This window comes from Zalophus californianus, chromosome 17 (assembly GCF_009762305.2).
Source record: "Zalophus californianus isolate mZalCal1 chromosome 17, mZalCal1.pri.v2, whole genome shotgun sequence".
NCBI classification, from domain to species: Eukaryota; Metazoa; Chordata; class Mammalia; order Carnivora; family Otariidae; genus Zalophus; species Zalophus californianus.
In genome coordinates, this window is record NC_045611.1 from 17,478,624 (window position 1) to 17,499,986 (window position 21,363).

Consider the following 21,363-nt stretch of genomic DNA (forward strand, 5'->3'; position numbering starts at 1 on the left):
GGGGGAGTGGGAGAGGGAGAAGCAGGCTTCCCGCGGAGCAGGGAACCTGATGCAGGGCTCGATCTCAGGTCCCTGGGATCATGACCCGAGCCGGAGGCAGACGCCCAACCGACTGAGCCACCCAGGCGCCCCTCCCACATTTTAAAGTACCATTCCAGCCTTGATTGTCCACCTCCAGGCTTCTTGAATATAAGGAGAAAATAAGGTTCCATCTCACTTAAGGTACTGTTGTTCTTTGGGGGATGTCTGTATTGGCAGCCTAACCAACTCACACTTCTCGGATTCTCCACAACTCAGAGAGGAAGGGAACAGGAGAACACCACCCCACCGGCATCTGTCTTGGAGGCTGTTTTATCTAATCTTCACAATTCTTTACAGGAGACATTGTTCCTATTTTCTTCCTTCCTTCCTTCCTTTCTTTTTATTTTCTTTCAAGATTTTATTTATTTGAGAGAGAGAGAGAACAAGCAGGGGGAGGAGCAGAGGGGGAGGGACAAGCAGACTCCGTGCTGAGCACAAAGCCTGACGAGGGGCCCAATCCCAGGACCCTGAGATCACGACCTGAGCTGAAATCAAGGGTTGGACACTCAACCGACTGAGTGACCCAGGTGTCCCCTTTGTTTCCATTTTCAGATGTGAAGTTTGAGGCCCAGAAGTCAAGAACTTGTCCAGGGTCACAGGTAAAGAGGCAAATCGAGATTCAAATCTATACCTTTGTAGCTCTAGAACTAGTGGTTCCCAAACCTGGCTGATCATCTGAAGCTTCTGGGAAATTTTTAAATATACAGATTCCAGGCTGTACTCTAGGATCACTCTTGTTCAGGGATCTTGGGATGGAGTGGGAGAATCTAAATTTTTAAGATGATCCCAGGTAATGTGATGCACAGCTGAGGAAATCGGGTATGGAGGGTTCTTCTAGCATTTAGGGGTCTGGTCTGACCTCCAGATGGTTCTAAAAGTTGACCCAAGGCTAGGTCTGGACCCAGCAGACCTCTCCATCTATAACCCCCCCACCACAGTCCTCTTACCAGGTAGTACCCCTTCCAAGACGCTCCCTCTGAAAACATCCTGGGTGAACTTGGGTTTGTGGTCGTTCTGGTCTGTGACAATGATGGAGATGTTCATGGGGTCTTCCACTGAGGCACCATTCTCTGATACAGCATGGCCAAAGAGCTGTGGGTGCACAGGTGTGAGGTCAGCCTGGCCCCCCTCCCCACCTGGCCCCGGGGCCCTGCTTCTTGTTGGATGCTACAGGTTACTTGCCTCATACTTTGCAATCTTCTCCCGGTCCAGTGGCTTATTCAACAACAACCAGCCTGTTTCCTTCTCTATGGTGAAGACACCCTCAGGGGGACTGTCTGCTCCAGGCCCTGTGATGCTGTAGAAAATCTTGGTGCCTCTGTCCTTATTAGATTTGAGCTGGAAGCAAAAGAAAATGGCAGCTGACAAATTCTCAACTATCTCAGGACCGCAAGAAAGGTGGGGAGGGGTGGAGAGGCACTGCCTTATCAGAACCCGCTCCCATTACAGAGGCTTCCAGGAGCAAGAAACCTCATTGGCAGGCCTTTGGATGAGGGTCCCTGCAGCCACCAATGACTGTAGGGAGAAGGCGCAGTCATACCTGATTCAGCCTCTGGGGGAAGGGGCCCTTGCCATTCTCGGCGACAGATATTGGTGGAACCACCCATTCTCTCTTGCGTCTTCGCAAGATACGGTTGGATGGGGAGATCTTCAATGCTTTCCTTTCCTGCAAGGAGAGAAGACCCCTTAACCAGACACACAAACAGCTGGAAACCACCCAACATCCTCTCACTTACAGAAGTTATTAAAGGGTGAGTAGAGAGACCTAAATGGCTTTACTACAAAAGGCAAATTGAAAATAATCCTAAGTGTTCATTTAGAGAGAACCAACTAAATACACATTATAGTACTTCTATCTACTGGGACTGCTATACAGCTCTAAAAATGAGGAAGTCTATGTGCTGACAGGAAAGATCTTTGATATACGCTGTTAAATGAAAAAGAACAAGGTATACTAAACTATAATGTAGTTTAGTATTTTACTTAACAACTTAACATAGCTAATACGTATCATCTTTTGTGTGAAAGGGTAGGAAAATAAGACTGTATTCATAGTGGCTCACACATAAAGTATGGGGGCAAATACAAAAGAAACTAATGACAGGGTTACCTGTGAGAAGGGGACAGGCAGTATATCGATGTATTTTTAAGTGCAGAAAGAAGGTCCAGACATGTGAATAGTATGCTAGCTTTTGCATAAAAGAGAAGGAAAAAGAGTCTGTGTATCTGTATATAAAATATTTAACATATATAATATGTTTAATATAAATAAGTATAGAATATATAAAGAAACTTTAGAAGGAAAAAACTGGTAACAGTGGTTATCTGTGTCTTTTTTTTTTTTAAAGATTTTATTTATTTATTTGAGAGAGAGAATGAGGGAGAGAGAGCACATGAGAAGGGGGAGGGTCGGAGGGAGAAGCAGACTCGCTGCTGAGCAGGAGCCTGCCGCGGGACTCGATCCCAGGACTCCAGGATCATGACCTGAGTTGAAGGCAGTTGCTTAACCAACTGAGCCACCCAGGCGCCCGGTTATCTGTGTCTTGGACAGGGCATTAGATAGATGCATAGAAACAAAGGTTATTCATTGTGTAACTCAATATTTTTAAATTTTTGAATCACGTGGATACATTAGCTCTTCAAAAAATTCTAAGAAATGTGGCTGAGTTCCTTAGGTCTGTCTTCCCCGAGGCTCATGGGATTGGCAGCCCAGTGTTGGAATCATCTTCCCTTGGGGTTTAGCCAGATGATATGGGAAAGAAGGAAAGGGAGGTGGGAAAGGGAATCCCAGGGGCAAAGGGCACTGGGCCAGGGCAGTTCTTTGCCCCACGGGCCTGACTCTCTGGCGCCCCTAGTGGGAGGTTGTAAGCTGTGGGCAACTGAGGGCCAGCAGCAAGCTGGGCATTCATGGAGAACATTGTGGTGTTTTACCTGGACTGTTCTATCATTCGGCACAGTGAAATCACCATCAGTGCTAAGCGGGGCTGACTCTTGCTCGGGGCAGTCTATGCAAATCCCTGTGGGGAAGGAAGAAAGAGAATATTAGGGAGGTGACTTCTGGAGGCTACTCTGGGGAAGCAACACCTGACAACCGCCCTCTGACTGGATCAAGGACTGTTCCAAGCCAGAAGGAGACCTGGTTTTGGTCTCCACTGTGATCAAGTAAATACGAATTTCAGATGGGGCTTCCAACTTTGGTCTCAAGAGGGAGGATCACTTTGTGGTTTGTGGGCCAAGCCCCTTTCTTTCTTCATGACACCAAAGAATCAAGATCATAGGCATTCAGCCCATCAGCCCCAGATGGCCTCATGAGACACGAGGTAAACCCAAGATCATAGCTGGAGGCAGGAGATTTTCAGCATTTCAGAAGACCATGAGTCTACCTACATGCAATAGGCATCCTGCTACCTGGTTAGGTTACCCACACAAATCATTCTTTTTTTTTTTTTTTAAGATTTTATTTATTTATTTGTGAGAGAGAGAATGAGAGACAGAGAGCACGAGAGGGAAGAGGGTCAGAGGGAGAAGCAGACTTCCCGCTGAGCAGGGAGCCCGATGTGGGACTCGATCCCAGGACTCCAGGATCATGACCTGAGCCGAAGGCAGTCGCTTGACCAACTGAGCCACCCAGGCGCCCCACACAAATCATTCTTGACAACCTCTAGCTGTTTTAGTTTATCATGCTCCCTCTGGACAAACCCCCCCCCCCCCCCCCCCCCCCCCCCGGTTAGCCAACCTTTAAATAAGCACTCTGAGGTGCTAACTACCATTCACCAAGCCAGAGACTGGGCCCATTTCATCCCTACAACTACCTTAACCACCAAGGTAGGTATTAGCTTCTTTTCAAAGATCAGAAAACTGAGGTTCAGAAGCCACATCGGCCTGACTCCAAGGTATTCGCTAGAGAGTGTTCTTACCCACTCTTCCTTGTGGCCAAAGCATGAAAAGAGGCCACCTGAGGGCACACCTGGGCCCCTCAGCACCATGCTCTGGCCCCGTGGTTCCCTGATGCTGGCCCAGACACCAGTAGGCTGCAGCAGGACAAGGCCCACGGGGACAGGGCTGCGCCACAGAAATGCCAGCGTGAGGCCTCCCAACTGTCCTTTTTTGAGAAATTGTCCTTTAGTCTCAGATGATGATAATGGGTTTATTTTCTCCCCCTGTTGCTGCCACTCCTTTCTTCCTCTATGATGATGATTGTTTAAAAAAGTTCTTCCTTGGGGCACCTGGCTGGCTCAGTCGGCAGAGCATGCAACTCCTGATTTCAGGGCTGTGAGTTTGAGCCCCATGTTGGGTGCAGAGATTACTTAAAAAATAAAAAAAAATCCTGGGCGCCTGGGTGGCTCAGTTGGTTAAGCGACTGCCTTCGACTCAGGTCATGATCCTGGAGTCGCATGACTGAGTCCCACGTTGGGCTCCCTGCTCAACAGGGAGTCTGACCCTCCCCCCTCTCATGCTCTCTCTCTCTCAAATAAATAAATAAAATCTTTTTTTTTTTTTAAGATTTTATTTATTTGACAGAGAGAAAGACAGCCAGAGAAGGAACACAAGCAGGGGGAGTGGGAGAGGGAGAAGCAGGCTTCCCGCGGAGCAGGGAGCCCGATGTGGGGCTCGATCCTGGGACCCTGGGATCATGACCCGAGCTGAAGGCAGATGCTTAACGACTGAGCCACCCAGGCACCCCAATAAATAAAATCTTTAAAAAAAAATCCTGGGGCGCCTGGGTGGCTCAGTTGGTTAAGCGACTGCCTTCGGCTCGGGTCGTGATCCCAGGGTCCCGGGATCGAGCCCCACATCGGGCTCCCTGCTCCGCGGGAAGCCTGCTTCTCCCTCTCCCACTCCCCCTGCTTGTGTTCCCTCTCTGTCTCTCTCTCTCTCTCTGTCAATTAAATAAATAAATAAAATCTTTAAAAAAAAATCCTTCCTCCAAATAAGGAAGAATAACATGATTTTTTTTTAAGATTTTATTTTTAAGTAATCTTTACACCCAACGTGGGGCTCAAATTCACAATCCTAAGACCAAGGGTCACATGCTCTACCAGGCATCCCAACAGATGAGTTTGTTTTTTTAACTACAAAAGTAATGTGAACATGACAAAGCATTCAAACAGTATATGAGTATAATATTAAAAAGTAGAGTTCTATTTTTTTTTTAAAGTAGGCTCCATGCCCAGCGCAGAGCCCAATGCAAGGCTTGAACTCATAACCCTGAGATCATGACCTGAGTCAAAACCAAGAGTTGGACACTTAACAACTGAGCCACCCAGGCACCCCTACAAAAGTAGAATTCTAAATGATAAATATCCAGAATATAAAAACAACTCCTAAAATTCAACATCAAAAATCAAAGGACCTGAAAAGACAATTGTCCAAGAAGATACACAAATGGCCAATAAGCCTATGAAAAGATGCTCAGAACCAATGAGCTATTAGGGAAATGCAAATCAAAAGTGCAATGTGATACCACTTCACAGCCACTAGGAAAACTATCTTTTTTTTTTTTTTAAAGATTTTATTTATTTATTTTGAGAGAGAGAATGAGATAGATAGAGAGAGCACGAGAGGGGGGAGTCAGAGGGAGGAGCAGACCCCCTGCTGAGCAGGGAGCCCGATGTGGAACTCGATCCCGGGACTCCAGGATCATGACCTGAGCCGAAGGCAGTTGCTTAACCAACTGAGCCACCCAGGCTCCCGGAAAACTATCTTAAAAAGGGTGGGGGGATAACAAGTGCTGGCCAGATGGGAAGAAATTGGAACCCTCTGGCATTGGGAAGGTGAAATGGCGCGGCTGCCGTGTCAAACAGTTTGGTGACTCCTCAAAAGGTAAACAGCACTGCCGTATGATCCAGCAGCTCTATTTCCAGGTGTATACTCCAAAGAATTGAAAGCAGGAACACAAACAGATACCCGTAGACTAATTTCCATAGTATCATTCTTCACAGTAGCTGAAAGGTGCCAACAACCCAAGTTCATCAAGAGATGAACGGATAAGCAAAATGTGGTATATCCATGCAACAGAACACTATTCAGCTTACAAAAGTAATATCATTCTGACACATGCTACAATATGGACGAACCTTGCAAACATCACGGTAAGTGAAATAAGCCAGTCACAAAAGGACAAATACCGTAGGATTCCGTGTATGCGAGGTACCTAGAATAGTTAAGAGAGAAGGTAGACTAGGGGCGCCTGGCTGGCTCAGTTGTTAAGCGTCTGCCTTCAGCTCAGGTCATGATCCCAGGGTCCTGAGGTCGGGCCCTGCATCGGGCTCTCTGCTCGGCAGGAAGCCTGCTTCTCCCTCTCCCACTCCCCTGCCTGTGTTCCCTCTCTCTGTGTCTCTGTGTCAAATAAATACATAAAATCTTAAAAAAAAAAAAAAAAGAGAGAGAGAGAGAGAAGGTAGACCAGAGGTTACCAGGGGCTGAAGAAAGGGGCAAATGTGGAGTTAACTGTCCAATGGGTACAGAGCTTCTGTTCGGGACGATGAAAAAGTTCTGGAGATGGATTATGATGCTGGTTGCACAACACTGTGGATGTGCTTTAACACCACTGAATTATTTACTTTAAAATGGTTAAAATGGTCAACTTTATGTTATGCATCTTTTATTGCAATAAGAAAAAACAGCAGAAGTCTGATGTGGGAGTGTAAAACAGAACAGTCATTTTGGAAAACTGTTGGGTAGTATTTACCAAAGCTAAATATACACATTCCCCAAGACCTAGCAATTCCACTTTGCGGTAGAGACCCAACAAACAGACACACTCACCTGAAGGCATATGTTTTAGTGTTCATAGCAGCACTGTTTCTAATAGTGAAAAACTGGAAACAGCCCGAAGGTCAATCAGGGCAGAATGGACAGAAACACCATGGTATATTCACATAATGAAATTAATCAACCACAACGACAGATGATGATGTGGATGAATCTTACAAACCTACTGCTGAATAACAGAGGCCAGATGTAAGAGAGGACCTAGGTATGACTGCACCGACATGAGGTTCAAAAACAGGCACAACTAATCTAAGTGAATGAAGTTAAGACATGGCTCATCTTTGCAAAGAGGGGTCAGTGAATGGAAGGCGGAAGAAGGGAGGCTTGGCCAGTAGGAGGGGAAGGAGGGATCTAGGCCTGAGTCAGCTCCAAAGGGCCCTGGAGGCAGCGAGACTCCGGGACCCTTTGCATCCTGCACACAGCTGTAGAGACCCATCTTCTGAGGATTCTGGCTTTGCCCGAGGGCTAAAAGGGCCAGGAATGATATATGGCAAAGGTTAAATCACCTTAATATAGAGCAACCGTTAAATAATCTATGGAACGCTTACTCCATGGGTTATTTATCCAACTATGCAAAATGATATTTATAGTTGAGTTTGTAAGTTATCTAGGAAAATTCTTATGCTATGAAGTGAAAGAAAGTAAGCAGAATGTAGAAAGGCCTATGTAATATATGCAACTATGCACATTTCAAAAGACTAAAAGAAGGGTGCTTGGGTGGCTCAGTTGGTTGAGCGACTGCCTTCGGCTCAGGTCATGATCCTGGAGTCCCGGGATCGAGTCCCACATCGGGCTCCCTGCTCAGCGGGGAGTCTGCTTCTCCCTCTGACCCTCTTCCCTCTCCTGCTCTCTGTCTCTCATTCTCTCTCTCACAAATAAATAAATAAAAAATCTTAAAAAAAAAAAAGACTAAAAGGAAATGAAAATTTCCAACGACTGGGGTTACCAGCAATTTTTAAAAATTTTTCTGTCAGATTTTTCTCTTAATATGAATTGTGTCGTTCTCCCCACCAAACTCATATGAAGTCCTAACCCCTAGTACCTCCAAATGTGACTGTATGTGGAGACAGAGGCTTTAAAAGAGGTGACTAAGTTGTGGCGCCTGGGTGGCTCAGTCATTAAGCATCTGCCTTCAGCTCAGGTCATGATCCCAGGGTCCTGGGATCGAGCCCCACATCGGGCTCCCTGCTCCGCGGGAAGCCTGCTTCTCCCTCTCCCACTCCCCCTGCTTGTTTCCTGCTCTCGCTGTGTCTGTCTCTGTCAAATAAAAAATCTTAAAAAAACAAAACAAGTAAAGGACTGATGAATAGAATGCATGTCAGGGTCTGCCTTTGATGAAGTTAATGGACACAGAGACCCCTGTAGGCACTGACATTAACTTGCTTGGTGATCCTGGGTAAGGCACTTGAATTCTCTGGGTCTCAGAATCAACTGTTTGCTCAAGTTTTGTGCCTGAGGCCTGCTTTCCCTTGGCTTAAAAGGAGAGATGCATGCTATTAGAGTAATTCAAGAGTAGTAGGACCAAACACACTTGCTCCTTGATGTAATAAGAATAAGAAAAGCTTAAAGGGAATACCTAAAACTCCTTAGATGACTCAGCATACCTTAAAAGTGTATTAAGGATGCATACAAAGGCCCCTCAATGCTGTTAGTTGGAAACATCAATATACTGATGCAGAAATTGAACCAATTATTAGGAATTTAGGTTTTCTCATTTGGAAGATGGAAATTAGACTTCACAGAGCCATCCTGAACATCAAATAAGATAAAACCCCAAACCACAAATTTGTGAACCCCAGAAGCTTACAAAGACTCTTATAACACACCAGGAAGCTGAGGTTCAGAGGTGAGGATAGCCCAAGGTCATACAGCTAGTGAGCGTAAGGTGGAGATAGAACCCAGGGTATTCAGATTCTAAAGCCAGGTTCCTCAACATAGTGGTTGATTCAAGAGCTACTTGAGTGCTTCCTAAGTGCCCAACATTCTTCTAGAAACTAGGGATGCATCAGGAAACAAGCATCTATCCTCAAGTACCTTTAAATTTGTACAAGATACAGCCTCTTTTCCAAAATCATTTTTCTACTAGACTATTCAACGATGCATTGATTGTAATTGTAATAGCAAAACCCCAGACAATCTCAATGTCTATCAATAAGAGATGAACTTTGTATTATGACACCATCTATACAAGAGAACACTATGCAGCCACACACACACACAAAAAGCTGAAATGATGAGGAAGCTCCTATGTATTGATATGGAAAGATCTCTAAGACAATTAATTTAAATGAGATAGATTAATATAGTCTATGTTAATACGCTAACATTTGTATTTTTAATTGTATTTGAAAAATACCTCTGGAAGGTGACCCAAAAAACTAGGCTTACAGGTGGAAAAACCAGCAGGTAGGGAACAGGGATGAGATTTTTTTTTAATTAATTATTTGTCAGAGAGAACGAGCACAAGCAGGGGGAGTGACAGGCAGAGGGAGAAGCAGACTCCCCATTGAGCAAGGAGCCCGATGTGGGACTCAATCCCAGGACCCTGGGATCATGACCTGAGCTGAAGGCAGACGCTTAACCGACTGAGCCACCCAGGTGTCCCAGGGATGAGTTTTTTTTTTATTGAATACCCTTCTAAATTCTGACCTGCATGAATGCATTAGCTATTCAAATACTGATTAAAAAAATTAACAGTCCCGGGGCACCTGGGTGGAGCAGTCGGTTAAGGCTCTGGCTCTTGATTTCAGCGCAGGTGGTGATCTCAGGGTTGTGAGACTGAATTTTTTTTTTTTTAATCCAGCCCCAGACACATGGGGCTCTGCACTCAGCTCGGAGTCGGGCTTGAGAGTCTCTTTCCCTCTCCCTCTGCCCCTCCCACTTGTGCTCTCTAAAATAAATAAATAAATCTTTAAAAAAATTAACAGTCCTGTTTCCCTTTCTCAAAACAGCTTTCTTCCTAAGGGAAGGTCTTCAGCTAGCAGAGGGGTGGCCAGATAAGTTTGTTTAGTTGTTTCCCTTAACAAGACACTAGGAGTTCTCCAATCTTCCCCTATCAGGTTATACAGCTAGAGGCTAATGGACTGACCCACCCCATCAGAAGCCTTAATCCCCCAAACTCTAAAAGCTGCCAGGAACTCAGAAACTCTCTCCTCTTTTCTACAAAATCTGCCCCACCCCACAAAATGCACAGGACACTTCAGTGTCCTGTTGCTGGCACATTTACATTATCATATGGTTCCAAATATTTGTAGTTGGCTATCCATTTTGTTAGACAGGACAGTGCCAACAATCAAGGAGAAGTCAATAGTCATGCACTCCAAGTGTACGTGCCTCCTACTCAGGCTGCATATTCCAGTTGCATCAGAGGGCCTGACCCCATCAGCTCTAACCTGCATTCAGTTGGATACAGAGCACAATCTAGGGGCATGAGTCAGGCAGGCAGCAACAAGCTTCAACCCACTCTGCCTGAGACACCCAGCTAAATGTTTTCCTATCCAATTCCTTAGAAAATAACCTGCAAGGTGAATATTACTGCCCCCATTCTGACAATGCAGAAAACAAGAGGCTGCCTAGAATTGAAATGCCTCAGGAAGCAGCTTCTGAGAAGTAAGTAAAGTATATGAGGCCCCCTAAGTAGGAAACAGTAGGACCAGATTTCAAATCCTAAAGACAGGTAAATGGTGAAGAGCATGGAATTTAAAGTCTAAAAGACCTGGGCTCAAATCCATATTGTGTGAGCATATGGAAGCTGTTTCCTCATCTGAAAATGGAAATAATACTACTTAACTCAAAAGATTATTTGGAGGATTAAATAAGATAAAGCTTATATGCACTGGGCACTATGTCTAGCTCACAGCAAGCCCTCAATAAAAGGCACCTCTAGCCTACTCACAGCTAATTAAATTTCTGATTCTAACTCTGCACCTCTCCCTACACCAAAGAGAAACCATTTCTCAAAGTGGGCAAGGAGTTAGCTACAGCCAAATGCTTTACCTGAGGGATGAAGCACCAAAGCAAGAAAGAGATACATGGGACCAAAGAGCCTAATAGGGAGCTGGCTCAGTTTGCATTAGGAAAGGACTGTTTTATAGGAGATGCACCATGGTTTATTGGGGGAGGCAGAGGATGGCCACCTCACTGACAAGCTAAACTGCCCAGGGGAACTTGCCGAGGCACCTGTAGGAACATGAGCAGTTTTTTCTGCAAGCCATGAGTCACAGAGAGGCTGGCAAATGGTAAGCCCTGAGGCAGATCATTACAATTTCCTCCTAGATGTTTCCTGGCACCACTGGCTTGTATTACTGGTTTTTAAATGAAATTGATCTGAACCAGGTCTCATCATCACTCATCCCCTTCTACCCCACCTTCTAACAGCTAGTAAAGTAAGCTGATTCCCATTCCTGACTGTAGCCTAGCTCCACAAGGCCACACATCCTGGCCAAGTCATGGGGGCATGAATGGGCTTGTGTCAAACTTTTTCCGGGGCAAGTTGGTGAGCACTGATGAGCACATGGGGCAACAGTTCAGACCTTAAGACTGGAAAAGACACCTAAACATAGTTCTTCTGCACCCACCTGGGACCTTAAAGTCATTTAACTGCCTTAGATTCAAGAGATTTGGAATCACAAAGCCAATGAACCTGATGCAGAGTTAGGTATTTCTATAATATAAACTGATAGCTTTCAGCACTGAGCCTAAGTACACAATTCCTAGAATACTGTTGGGAAAGGGAGTTAGTAACTTGAGATTGCTTCTAGAGAAATAATAATCAGAGCTCTGTGTATCTGCACTACATAGAAAGACATCCAATGGAACCAGGAGTCCCTGGCCTGTGCTCAAAGCTCCTCTCTCAACACCATCCTGCCAAGCCTGGCCTCAGATCTTGAACTGGCACCAGTATAAAAGTTGGGTGAGAAGAGTTAAGTCCCCAGGGTACAAGAGCTGTTGAAAAAAAAGAAAGCTTTTTAAGTAGACTAAGAACTGATGGATACTGGGCTGAGAACTCATTCCAGTCCTGCTCTTAACGTTGGAATTGCCTAGACACCTCCCAACTGCCAGGGGAACACCCCTGAAGGTCAGGAGCTTGTCTTCTCAGCCACGACATGGAGGTGCTATATAGTCTCAATGTCCAACTTTACTGGATGTTCTGACAAAATAAAACCACCCATCTCTCTGGGAGTAAAATGTCCTTCAAGTGATCAGTCTTAGCCAGTTTCTCTGCTGATCTTTGGGCATTTAAACTAGAAGGGAAGGGGCACCTGGGTGGCTCAGTTGTTAAGCATCTGCCTTCGGCTCAGGTCATGATCCCAGGGTCCTGGAATCCAGCCCCGTATCAGGCTCCCTGCTTGGCAGGAGGCCTGCTTCTCCGTCTCCCACTCCCCCTGCTTGTGTTCCCTCTCCCACTGTTTCTCTGTCAAATAAATAAATAAAATCTTAAAAAAAAAAAAAAAAAACTAGAAGAGAAGAGTATTATCAGTTTTAAAGTATTGTGACCAAAAGGAAGCTTGTGGGGGATGCAAGAGAGATAATCAAGTCTCCATTCTGGCTCGGCTTAGGGATACGTCTAGTTCATAAAGCAAACCAATGTGTGCTCATAACTATCACTGCCTTCTGTTAAGGGGCTGGGATAACAAGTTGCATGGGATAAGTATGCAGAACTGCCTTAAAAGATTCTGGCATTTTCCTAAGTAAAACTCTATAATAGGAAAATAGTTCACTAAAATACAAATTAAAAGAATGAGTGTTGTGAAATACTTTGGAAACAGGTGCTGCTATGTACTGTTAGGGGTTGGGGGAGTGTAAATTGGCACCTTTCTGACAATCAAGAAGCCTTAAACAAGCCCTTTGACCCAGGAATTGTGCCAGAAAAATCATCCCAGACAGGACAAAACTGTAACAGGAAGGATATATTCATAACTATTGCTGAAACCAAAAAAAAAAAAAGGCAGTCACAACAACTTAACTTTCAACAGAATTATGTGTGCTACTGTCACTCAAATGTTTCATCTGCAGCATTAAATATCATAAAAGAAAATCTACAGGGGCACCTGGCTAGCTCAGTCAGAAGAGCATTCAACTCTTGATCTCAAGGTCCTGAGTCTGAGCTCCACGTTGTGTGTAAAGATTACTTAGATGAATAAACACAGAAAGGAAAGAAAGAAGAAAGAAAGAAAGAAAGAACGAACGAACGAACGAACGAACGAAAGAAAGAAAGAAAGAAAAAGAAAGAAAGAAAGAAAGAAAGAAAGAAAGAAAGAAAGAAGAAAGAAAGAAAGAAAGGAAAGAAAGAAAGAAAGAAAGAAAGAAGAAAGAAAGAAAAAGAAAGAAAGAAAGAAAGAAAGAAAGAAAGAAAGAAAGAAAGAAAGAAAGAAAGAAAGAAAGAAAGAAAGAAAGACAAAGACAAAGAAAACCTATCAAGGAAAAACCCTACTCTGCTGAGGAGAAAAAAAAAAAAAAGCCAGGTCACAAAACAGCCATTTATTTATTTATAAAAGTTTATTTATTTTTAGTAATCTCTACACCCAACAAGGGGCTGAAGTCACAGCCCCAAGATCAAGAGTTGCATGCTCTTCTGACTGTGCCAGCCAGGAACCCCACAAAACAGTCATTTATAGACAAAACGTAAAATGCTATTATACTTGTAAAAGAGAGCAGGGGGAGGGGGGGTTGAAAAGACAAGACAGAAAATGGGGCTCAACCTTGGCACCAGGAAGGTGGCCTAGCTTTCCCTAGAGTCAACGATCCCAGAAGAAAACGAAACCCAAGACGGTGGACAGTGAGCAGCACCTAGTCTAAGGCGCCCAACCGGGTGAGGGAGTGCGCGTGAAGGATGCTGGGGCTAGGGGGAGGGGTCGGGTGGGGCACGGGGAGTCCACAAGGCATGCTGGGAAGCCGAGGGGTTCACTGACCCGAGGGCCGTTAGTACCTTGCTGGGGAATAAAGCGCTTCCGGCGGCTCCACAGCTGTCCTCCCAGGACCCAAACTCTCTTTTCCAAAAGCTGAGGGCAAAGCTGGCCGACTCACTGCCATGGAAGTGTTCGTGATGATTCATCGCCACGAGATCACCATTTTCCGGCCCGCCGAGGAGTGAAGCACTGTGCTGGAGCTGAAGTGCGTGGTGGAAAGCATTCTAAAGTGGCCGCCGGTGCAGCAGGGGCTTTACACAGACGCCCAGCTCCTGGACGACAGCCTGACCCTGGCCGAGTGTCGCTCTACCTGCCAGATGGCTCCGCACCTCAAAGCCCGGTTCACCCTGGACCTGGATCTTCCAGCAGAGGGGGCCCGCGGGGCATTAGGGGCCCTCAGCACGGAGCCCTTCTACCCACCCAAGTAGAAGACAAAGCTGGATTGTTAGGCGAGCAGGACTGGAGGGCGAGCGGTAGGGCAGTGAAGCCGTGGAACTCCGGCCCTGCCCCTGAGATCAGACGTGGACCAACACCTGGTTAGGGAAATGGCCCTGAAGATCATTTGAAAGGACAGAGGTCCTTTAGGAATGGTGGGCTTCTGTTTTGCGTATCTTCCAGTTTTTCGGTAAACATGAATTTGACTTGCTATCAGATATCAGTTGCTTTCAGTTGTGATCCCCCTCCCCCTTTACTAGAAAAGTTATATAACCCCATGTTGTTGAGGCGAAAGATACTCTTTCTGGGGAATTTCTTTTTGCCTCTCTGTTGAAAACTCTTTGCAAAGACTGCGTTACTCAGGTTCCTCCTTACCCTTGGGGGCAGGATCCTCCCTCATCATCCTCGGAGAAAAACCCCAGCTGGGCTGTACTCCACAGCACTCTGGGAGTTTGGAGTAGGGCTGACTCAAAGTTCAGCATGAGGTGTGCTGCCTGGCTTACGGATTCCCACCCTCCAGGACCATACAGAACAGAGACCCTAGTGATCACCCTGGGCTATCTGGGATGGCAATTAAGGGGTAAAAGCATTGGTTCCCAAACACAGCTGAATGCGTCACCTGGAGAATTTTTTTTTTTTTTTTTTAAATCCAGATTCCCTATGTCCAGCCCACCCATCACTACTGAATCAGCTTCTGGAGGTGATCTCAGGGAGGCAGTTTATTGGTTTCTAAAAGTTCCTAATTGTCTCATTTATTTCTCCAAAGTAGTTAAATTGGAATGGCTTTTTGAGGGCACTTCAAAAGATGTTACCAAGATTTCAAATGTCCAGATCCTTCCTTTGAACAACAACACATATATCTGTTATATCTGTTTATGCAGTATTTCCCCCTGGATTTTTTTTTTTTCCAAGATTGATTGATTTATTTGACAGAGAGCACAAGCAGAGGGAGCGGCAGACAGAGGGAGAGGGAGAAGCAGGCTTCCCGCTGTGCAGGGAGCCCAACATGCCTCTTGATCCCAGGACCCTGGGATCATGATCTGAGCAGAAGGCCGATGCTTAACCGAATGAACCACCCAGGTGCCCCTCCCCCTGGATATTTTAAAGGTATCTTGAAATCAGTATGTCAAAAAGCAAATCCATGATAAATCCATGATCTTTACTCTTAGCCCAAATATGGTCCTTTTTCATGGGTCTCCCAGAGAATGACATACCATGTGTCAGCTACTCAAACCCAAAATCTGGGTCCTAGAAGCAGCTCAGAGTCTGGGTCTAGAGTACCTGGGCTCAAATTTTGGCTCCATCACTGACTTTGGGCAAATTTGTTTCCTCACCTATAAAATGGAATGATGTTAATAATATCTAACTCAGTTAAAGGAGGTAATACTTTGCACAGTGCCTGGCATGCGGTTAGTTAGCATCATCATCTTTGATGACCATTCATGCCTCTTCATCTCTACCCACACTGCTTTAGTACATACCACATCATATTTAGCTTCAATGGGTGCAAAAATCTCCATTTAAAAAGAAAGGATCTTTTAAAATGCAACAGATCATACATTTGAGAAAATGAAATGAGATCACTTTCTTGTTTTGAAACTCATCAGTGGTGTGCCATTGTTCTTTTTTTTTTTATAGATTTTTTTTTTTTTTTAATTTATTTGACAAGAGACAGCGAAAGAGGGAACACAAGCAGGGGGAGTGGGAGAGGGAGAAGCAGGCTTCCTGCCAAGCAGGGAGCCCGATGCGGGGCTCGATCCCAGGACCCTGGGATCATGACCTGAGCCGAAGGCAGATGCTTAACAGCTGAGCCACCCAGGTGCCCCATGGTGTGCCATTGTTCTTATGATAAAAAACAGAATCTTTAATGTGCTCAATTCCCTGTCTCCACTGTCTAGCCACATTAGTGCTCTTCTTAAATGCAGCATAACCTTTCCACATGCTGCCCCCCTGTCTAGAACAGTGTCTCTCTACATTTCCACTCCAGTTTACCCAGTTAACTCCTAACATCTTTCAGATCCCAAAGCAAGTTACTTTCTCAGGGAAGCTCTAAGTAACTTTCTGCCATATAATTCATTACAACTATGATTATATGTTTACTTGTTATTATCTAATTATCTATCTCCCTTACTACTCTCAATAATGCCCAGAGGTAAAGACTATGTTAGAATTTGCTTATCACTGTATCTCAACACTTAGCTCAGTGCCTGATACAAAGTAGGTGTTCGATAATGATGAGCAAACTATGAAAGTCCTTTGACCCAGCAATTTTGCTTCTAGGAATGCATTCTAAAGAAATATGTATACAAACTATTACAGTTGTAACAATACTGCTACTTTACCACCGCTAACACCTAAACATTTATTTACTAAATGCTTTTCCATATACTAATTCATTAAATCCATACTAGAGCCTTATCAGATCCTCATAATTATCCCTAGTTTACAGATAAGGAAACTGAGGCATAGACGTTAAGCAACTTACCCAAGTTTCCACAGCTAGTTAAATAGACAGATTTAACCCAGGCAGGGGCGCCTGGGTGGCTCAGTCGTTAAGCGTCTGCCTTCGGCTCAGGTCATGATCCCAGGGTCCTGGGATCGAGTCCCACATCAGGCTCCCTGCTAGGCGGGAAGCCTGCTTCTCCCTCTCCCACTCCCCCTACTTATGTTCCCTCTCTCGCTGTCTCTCTCTCTGTCAAATAAATAAAATCTTAAAAAAAAAAAAAAAGATTTAACCCAGGCACTCTGGACTCCGGCTCAGGCACTCTACACATTATAACAGTTATATTTCATGGAAATTTCAATTGTAGAAATTTGAAATGGTACCATAAATATTCAAATCGCACTTTGTATGCAAAGTTTGAAGAAATGCAAATCTCCCAAATTAAATAATGTAAAGTCACATAATTTCACAACTGGAGAGACTAGTGAATTGTAAGCACCCCCCTAGCTTCCCTACCCGACACACATACACTTCACATATATTCACACGAGAACATAAATCTTCAATCATGGGAATTATAAATTATTTGAGGTTTTCAAGAACGCATCTTCTAAATCATGCAACTGCCCTCTAAAGACTTTATTACAACAATATTTGGGATTAAGAAAAAGCCCATAAGCACCTCTTGGGAGAAAATAAGATCATAAATGAATATCCTCTTTAAGAATGGAAACCAGGATGCCTGGGTGGCTCAGTCAAGTGTCTGCCTTCAGCTCAGGTCATAATCCCAGAGTCCTACATCAGGCTCCTTGCTCAGTGAGGAGCCTGCTTCCCCCTCTGCCTACCGCTCCCCCTGCTTGTGCTGAGTCTCTCTCTCTCTCTGACAAATAAATAAAAAAGAATGGAAGGAGGGCGCCTGGGTGGCTCAGTCGTTAAGCATCTGCCTTTGGCTCAGGTCATGATCCCAGAGTCCTGGGATCAAGTCCCACATCGGGCTCCCTCCTCGGCAGGAAGCCTGCTTCTCCCTCTCCCACTCTCCCTGCTTGTGTTCCCTCTCTCGCTGTCTCTCTCTGTTAAAAAATTTTAAAAATCTTAAAAAAAAAAAAAGAATGGAGGGGAGCCTGGGTGGCTCAGATGGTTAAACGTCTGCCTTCGGCTTAGGTCATGGTCCCTGGGTCCTAGGATCGAGCCCCATGTCCAGCTCCTGGCTCAGCAGGGAGCCTGCTTCTCCCTCTGCTTCTCCCCCTGCTCATGCTCTCTCTCTCTATCTCTGTGTCTTGAATGAATAAATAAAATCTTAAAAAAAAAGAATGGAAAAGAACTTTTCTTCAAAATGCTTGCTAACTAGATTTTGACATCTAAAGAAAAATGAGAAAAATTTCATTTTTGCTTTGACTGAATGTCACATTTTCCAGCTCTCAACACCCAAGGAAAATAATGCAAGTGCTGAGATTTTACAGTTTACTTCTGAGTTAAGCAGTTTACATTTTTTAAAGCTTTGATGACTTCAAATACTTCTGAAACATTCAGATAATTAAGTCATCAAACAATGGTTAGTGTTAAAATTAATGGTTTATTATTATTATTTTTTATAAGATTTATTTATTTATTTGACAGAGAAAGACACAGCGAGAGAGGGAACACAGCAGGGGGAGTGGGAGAGGGAGAAGCAGGCTTCCCGCCGAGCAGGGAGCCCGATGGGGGTTCGAACCCAGGACCCTGAGATCATGACCTGAGCCGAAGACAGACGTTTAACGACTGAGCCACACAGGTGCCCCAGTTTTTTATTATTTTTAATATTATTTATTTGAGAGAGAGGGAGAGGAAGAGGTGAGAAACAGATTCCCCACAGAGCCAGGAGCCCATATGGGGCTTGTATTTACGACCCTGAGATCATGACATGAGCTGAAACCAAGAGTCTGGCACTTATCTGACTGAGCCACTGAGGCGCCCCAAAACTAATGGTTTTTAAATGGCATAGTAACCTTATTAAGTTTACTGCAAAAAGCCTGTCATCTTTAAGGTATTATTCGAACAGAAAAGCTTAATTTATGTGAATGGGGTTAAGATGAACAATTCATGTGATCATCCTTCTACAGCAGTCTTTCCTAATAAGGTGATCTCTGATAGGTTTCTGAAAATCCAAATACTTTACAACTTTTTTTTAACTCCTCCCCACTTCCACATCTGTAAAAGATAAAAACAAGGGTTTAGCTAAATAAATCATGGTATATCCACCACATAGAAGACTATGGACTTGTTAAAAACAAGATAGATGTGTATTTAACAATATGGAGAAAGATGCCTGTGATTCAGTAAGTTAAAAAAGGAAGTTACAATGTTTATATGCTTGATATAGTCCAATTCTTGTTTTAAAAATTCCTTAATGCACATAGAAGTTTCTTGTAAAGAAAAAGTTCCACAAAGATTCACATTAAACCACCGGATGCGCTTATCCTTAGGCAGGAGAATTGAGGAGGAGAACTTTCCTGTGTTTATTTCTGATTTGCTTCTATTGAGAGGCAGTGGAGTACAGTGGTTAAAGCTTGGGCTGCTTAGATTTGAATCCAAGCTCTGCTGTTTATCAGTTGTGTGATCTTGGGCAAGTTACTTAACCCCTCTGGTCTCAGTTTCCTTATCTGTAAAATGGGGAAGGGGTGTTATGATGATTAAATATGCTAATACATCTAAAATGCTAAGAGCTGTACCTGTCACATACTAAGTGTTACATATTTTATTGAAAAACATGGTCTTTTACAGTGAACATATATTCATGGATTATTGTAAAATTCCAACCAACCAGCCCAACCCCACATAAACAATATCAGTAGTACATATGGAGGGGGATGTGATAAAAATGAAAAGCTCCCTAGGCAAGTCTGATACTCAGCCAAGCTTGCAAACTACTGACTCAGGGGATAAAGACCGGTAAACCAGTTGGAGTGTGGTTGAGTCCCCGATGGGGAATGCAGGAGCATTCTGGAAGCGGAAAAAGACCATAAAAGACAAGAAAATTGCAGGTCAAGCAGCCCTGGTGGGAAGCCCCAGCTGAGGCAGACTCCACAAGAAGAGGGCAGGGTGTGGGCCTGGCATCTTGTTCTGGCTTGTGTATGAGGAGCCCACAAGTAGCTGTCTTTTCTCTAGGCCTGAAGCTACGACAAGATGGGACTCGTGAGAAGGCAGCCAGCCTTTAAGCAAGACACTCAGCAGAGGAGCAGAACGCTCCAGTCCTGCCCTGTTAGCGACCAGCCAGCAGTCCACCTCCTTAGAGCTCCAGGGACATGAAGGCACGTCTCACACACATGACACTTAGAGCCTCAAGGCTGAGGAGCTGAGAGCAGAGTAACTTGTCTCAGGCCACATAGGTTGGGTTGAGAAACCAGGCTGAGAACCCCATTTTCCCCTGCCCAGATGTCCACCATCAGGCCTGTGCCCACCGCTGGGTTTGACAAGACCCTGAAGAACTGAATACACCTGAGCTGGGGGGTGGGGTGGGTTTGGGGAGACAGTGAGGAATACGCTAGGGTTTCCCAAATTAGGGGGAAGAATTGTCTCCGAAAAATACATATGCACTCTTGTACACAGTGAACTCCAGGGGAGCAAAGACTTCCTCAAGCTGATGGGAGACCCTGAGATCAGAACTCTGGGCCAGATCAACCGACCTCTGGCCTCCAACACAGGGTTAAGTTTTCTTGGTAAGAGCTGTAATGCTGAACTAATCTTACGTGCTCTTTAGCAAAAATTGGGGTCCTGAGACTGAGAGGGAAAAGGAAAGCCTGGGATTGTGCCTCCTTGGCCCCATCTCCCCATCCAGCCCTTGAGATCAAGTCTTGGGGTCCAGTGGAGAACAGATCTCCCCTCCCTGGGGGTCTGTGGAGCCTCGGAGGCTCTCATGAGGGGGAAGGAGCCACCCACTCGCCCACCTCCTGGCTATGGGGCCCTGGCTCTGAGGCCCTCTCCTCAGATGTCAGACAGCAAAAGAGTCAGAGTTGTGAGTTCAAAGATGGGGTATGGGGGAAAAATGAAGGTGTCTGTGTGCTCTCTCTTTCCAGGATAAGGCATTTTGGTTTACTGAGACAGCAAGAGCATCCCAGCACCCCAGAAGTTCAGCAGGATCATGGCTACCATAGCCTGGAGGGGATTCTATTAGCTTGAGGAGTTTGCAGACCACTGAAGCTCTAGTGACCCAGAATCGGAAGGGTGCCCAGATTTCCCTGGGGCAAGGGGAGAGAGGCAGAGTGTATCAAGCTCCCCCACTCAGAGCAAGGTGGGGGGAGTCCTTGAGGGTGGCGGGGGGAAGTGGAGCAGGAAGGTGGGGGTGGGGAAGAGGAGAGGTAGAAGATAACCAGCCAGAAGCACATTCTCTGCTGAGAACTGTGAGTGAGAGTGCTATCAGGCCTGGTATCTGAACCAGCCCTATCCCCCCACATCCTAAAGAGGAGGCCAGGGGTCCTGGATAGAAATGCCCCCTCCCCCCAACTCCAGCTCCTGGTGATTAACAGAGGCCTGTGGAAGGAACAGGAATTCAAAGCCCTTGGGTCAGAAGTTAACTATTTCCAATCTTCCTCTAGCTTGGCTGCAACCAGAAGGACTCACAACCTCTTCCCCTCTCACACACTTAGGAGTGTGGTTAGTATCCCACACTTAGGGAGACCAACCTGGGCTCAAATCCTAATTCCACAATTTACTAGCTGGGCGACCTTGGATAGGTTACAAAGTTAC

At 45.1% G+C, this 21,363-nt stretch overlaps 1 protein-coding gene across 1 annotated transcript in view; it reads right to left on the reverse strand.

Annotated features, from left to right (window-relative positions):
- Positions 1-21,363, reverse strand: part of CDH3 (cadherin 3) — a 46,057-nt gene that overhangs the window by 17,379 nt on the left and 7,315 nt on the right. The window contains exons 3-6 of the mRNA XM_027618850.2: positions 3,013-3,098; positions 1,622-1,747; positions 1,264-1,419; positions 1,029-1,173 (exon numbers count right to left, since the gene is read on the reverse strand). Of these exons, the coding sequence (XP_027474651.1) occupies positions 1,029-1,173; positions 1,264-1,419; positions 1,622-1,747; positions 3,013-3,098 (513 nt within the window). The remainder of the gene's footprint in view (positions 1-1,028; positions 1,174-1,263; positions 1,420-1,621; positions 1,748-3,012; positions 3,099-21,363) is intronic.